The sequence below is a fragment of the Montipora foliosa genome, chromosome 1 (assembly GCF_036669935.1).
Source record: "Montipora foliosa isolate CH-2021 chromosome 1, ASM3666993v2, whole genome shotgun sequence".
NCBI classification, from domain to species: Eukaryota; Metazoa; Cnidaria; class Anthozoa; order Scleractinia; family Acroporidae; genus Montipora; species Montipora foliosa.
The window spans coordinates 66,285,069-66,287,568 of NC_090869.1; the positions used below are offsets into that span (position 1 = coordinate 66,285,069).

A 2,500-nucleotide genomic window follows, 5' to 3' on the forward strand; every position below is an offset into this window, starting at 1 on the left:
TTCCCGACCTCGATACGCCATCGTCACACGAGTTTACACTCGCAGAAAGCGGTTGTGCGATGAAATCAAAGCTCGTTCTTTGAAGACTGGGCTTCGAGGTTGGGATTTAAACAAAGCAACTGAAATTTAGGACGAAAAGTGCCGAAAATCTCGAGATATCCCGGCCGCTAGGAATAGCCGACGCGCTCGGAACACAACACCGTTTGTCCGACCATCCCACGGATTTTTTCCACGGATTCTTAAACTTGTCAATCAAAGTGCAGTTGCCATGACAATATTTCCCACGACCACCACATTCCGGAAGAAAGGTCACCGGGCTTTGGAATTCGAAAAATATATGTTGCAGGAAGATGGAGTCGATAGGCTTCATACATTACAGGTGTTAATTACACATTTGGCCTATGTCAAGGGCCAACTGAATTTCAAGCGACTTCAAGAGTAAATGTCGTAAACATTCGTGTGGGTAGAGACTAACTCGAATTCCGGCATAGATGTCTACAAAAGTCAATACGATCAAGTGGAATCAAAAGATTGAGGGAAAGAAAAGAGCCTTCTTTAACAGTGGCCTTCTTATGTATAGGATTTTGATGGTCATTTAAGTGCCTTGTGAATCAGAGAAATCCTATACCGTAAAAAATACCACAAAACTTGGCGTCAAATTGGGTCCAGCAACACCCAGAAAATAAGAATTGACCACACAAGAAAAAAAGTTATAACTGCTAATTTGTGTTTACCCAAAACCCAATCAACAAAAACAATGATTTAAACCAAATTATTTGAGCAATGCATGGATCGACCAAACAAATGAAGGCAGTTTTGTGTTATCTCACGAATTTAATTGGCGAAAAATGCTGTGGGCCAAGTGTCATTATTTGGGCGAGGCCGTGACAACATTGAGCGCTTTATTCTCTCCTAAGAGATCATGAATAAATTGCTACAATCTATTTTCCATGCTCCAAGAAACACGGTTTTTGTCAAGAGCGCCATATTTCTGATTTTTGATGTACTTTACCACACCGTAACGAGGCAATGAAGATAAAATTATTTGATGAAGCTTTTGGTGTACGTACGTCTGTTCACAACACAATTGGTATTTTGAAACTGGAGGAAACCATTTAGTTGCGGTTAAGATAAGAAAATGGGTGTAATTGACGAGGTTAGAACAATGGATGCGGGCAATATCGAAATTTTTTTTGCGGTATTGTTAAAGGCATTCTGAAAATGCAGAAAGGTGAATGTTTACACATTTAAAGCAATATCAGACGTACAACTTTTTCAGGTAAAGATTGATTGAGACACCAAATTTCGAAAGAAAGTCGAACCACAATGATAAACTAAAACACAGTAGGCGGTGATGCCTTTTCATTCCACTTAAAAAATCGAAATTCACTTAAATCATTACCTTTTTAAGGAAAAGGTACATAAGTACATGTTTTTTTCACCACAAGGTAAAGACAAGTTTAACGTAGCTGTTTGCATTAATGCTCTCAGGTTAGAAAAAATGAAATTAGTGACGTTTTGGCGATAGCTTGATTCGAAAAACAAATATTTCCCACTCACGGATACTGCACGAGCAAAACATTATTTCGGAGTGCTAGAAGAAACACTCCGAACATTAAAACGTTTAAAACCTAAATCAAGGTTGTTCGGTGACTGTTAGATACTTGAAATATTTGAATTTCAAGTCCATCGATTAAACGAAATGGAGTGCAGCTTGTTTACTATTAAGAGAGAATAGCATGTGTCATAACAACTATCTAAACATTGGCGAGCGCAAATGTTCTGAAATCTTTGATGTTCGTAGATTTCTGTTCACAACTACGCGATATTCTCCCGACAGAGTTATTATGAAACGCTATTCAAGAATTAATCCATCTAAGAGGTATTTCAAGGACATATAAATAGCACGATAGCTTACCTTGCAAATCTCACAACCGCTTTGATATGGAAATTAGAGTGATTTCTTCAGTGTTCAATCGCTACGAGTTTCTGTAGTTGGTGACCCTATCACGCAAGCAGGCAACAAGGTCACTTGACCAGCGAGTTGGGAAAATCCCAGAGGGGCCACAATTTTGTAAATATCTGATCTTCGCGCTGCTAAAGAATCGAGGATTAATCGAGGTTTCCGCTTTGCCATTCACAGTGACCAGACGTTGAAAAAAACAGGATATGCAAATGAATGAAACTTATGCACAGACGTCATAATGAAATCGCGTGCACTTCACGATTCATTGACTGATGGTAGCCTAAGAAACACTCAACAACAGTGGCCAATGAAAGCTCGTGATCACAGAATCAATAGGGTTTTCAAAAGTATGTTTCTTCGTGTTAGTTTGACAGCCACATTAAGAAAAAATTGAAAGCATCTCACGACTTTTACATGCAATGCAGAGAATACGTTGGTTATAAAATGTATCTTTTCATTTTCGCGTGTAGATTATACGTTTGCCATGCATGAGATCAAAAATGTAATGTATCTCTCAATTCCGCGAAAATTGTT

The 2,500-nt window shown here is 38.6% G+C and overlaps 1 protein-coding gene across 3 annotated transcripts in view; it reads right to left on the reverse strand.

Annotated features, from left to right (window-relative positions):
• Positions 1-2,157, reverse strand: part of LOC138005513 (lipoxygenase homology domain-containing protein 1-like) — a 38,930-nt gene extending 36,773 nt beyond the window's left edge. For 2 of the 3 annotated variants that reach the window (XM_068851734.1, XM_068851740.1), the window contains exon 1: positions 1,919-2,157. Coding sequence is in view for 1 of the 3 variants with exons in the window: in XM_068851732.1 (XP_068707833.1) it covers positions 1-21 (21 nt within the window). In the remaining 2 variants the exon portion in view is untranslated. Of the gene's footprint in view, positions 333-1,918 lie in introns of those variants that run through there. The other variant, XM_068851732.1, reaches the window with a different exon arrangement.
• Between the last annotated feature and the right edge of the window lie 343 nt (positions 2,158-2,500).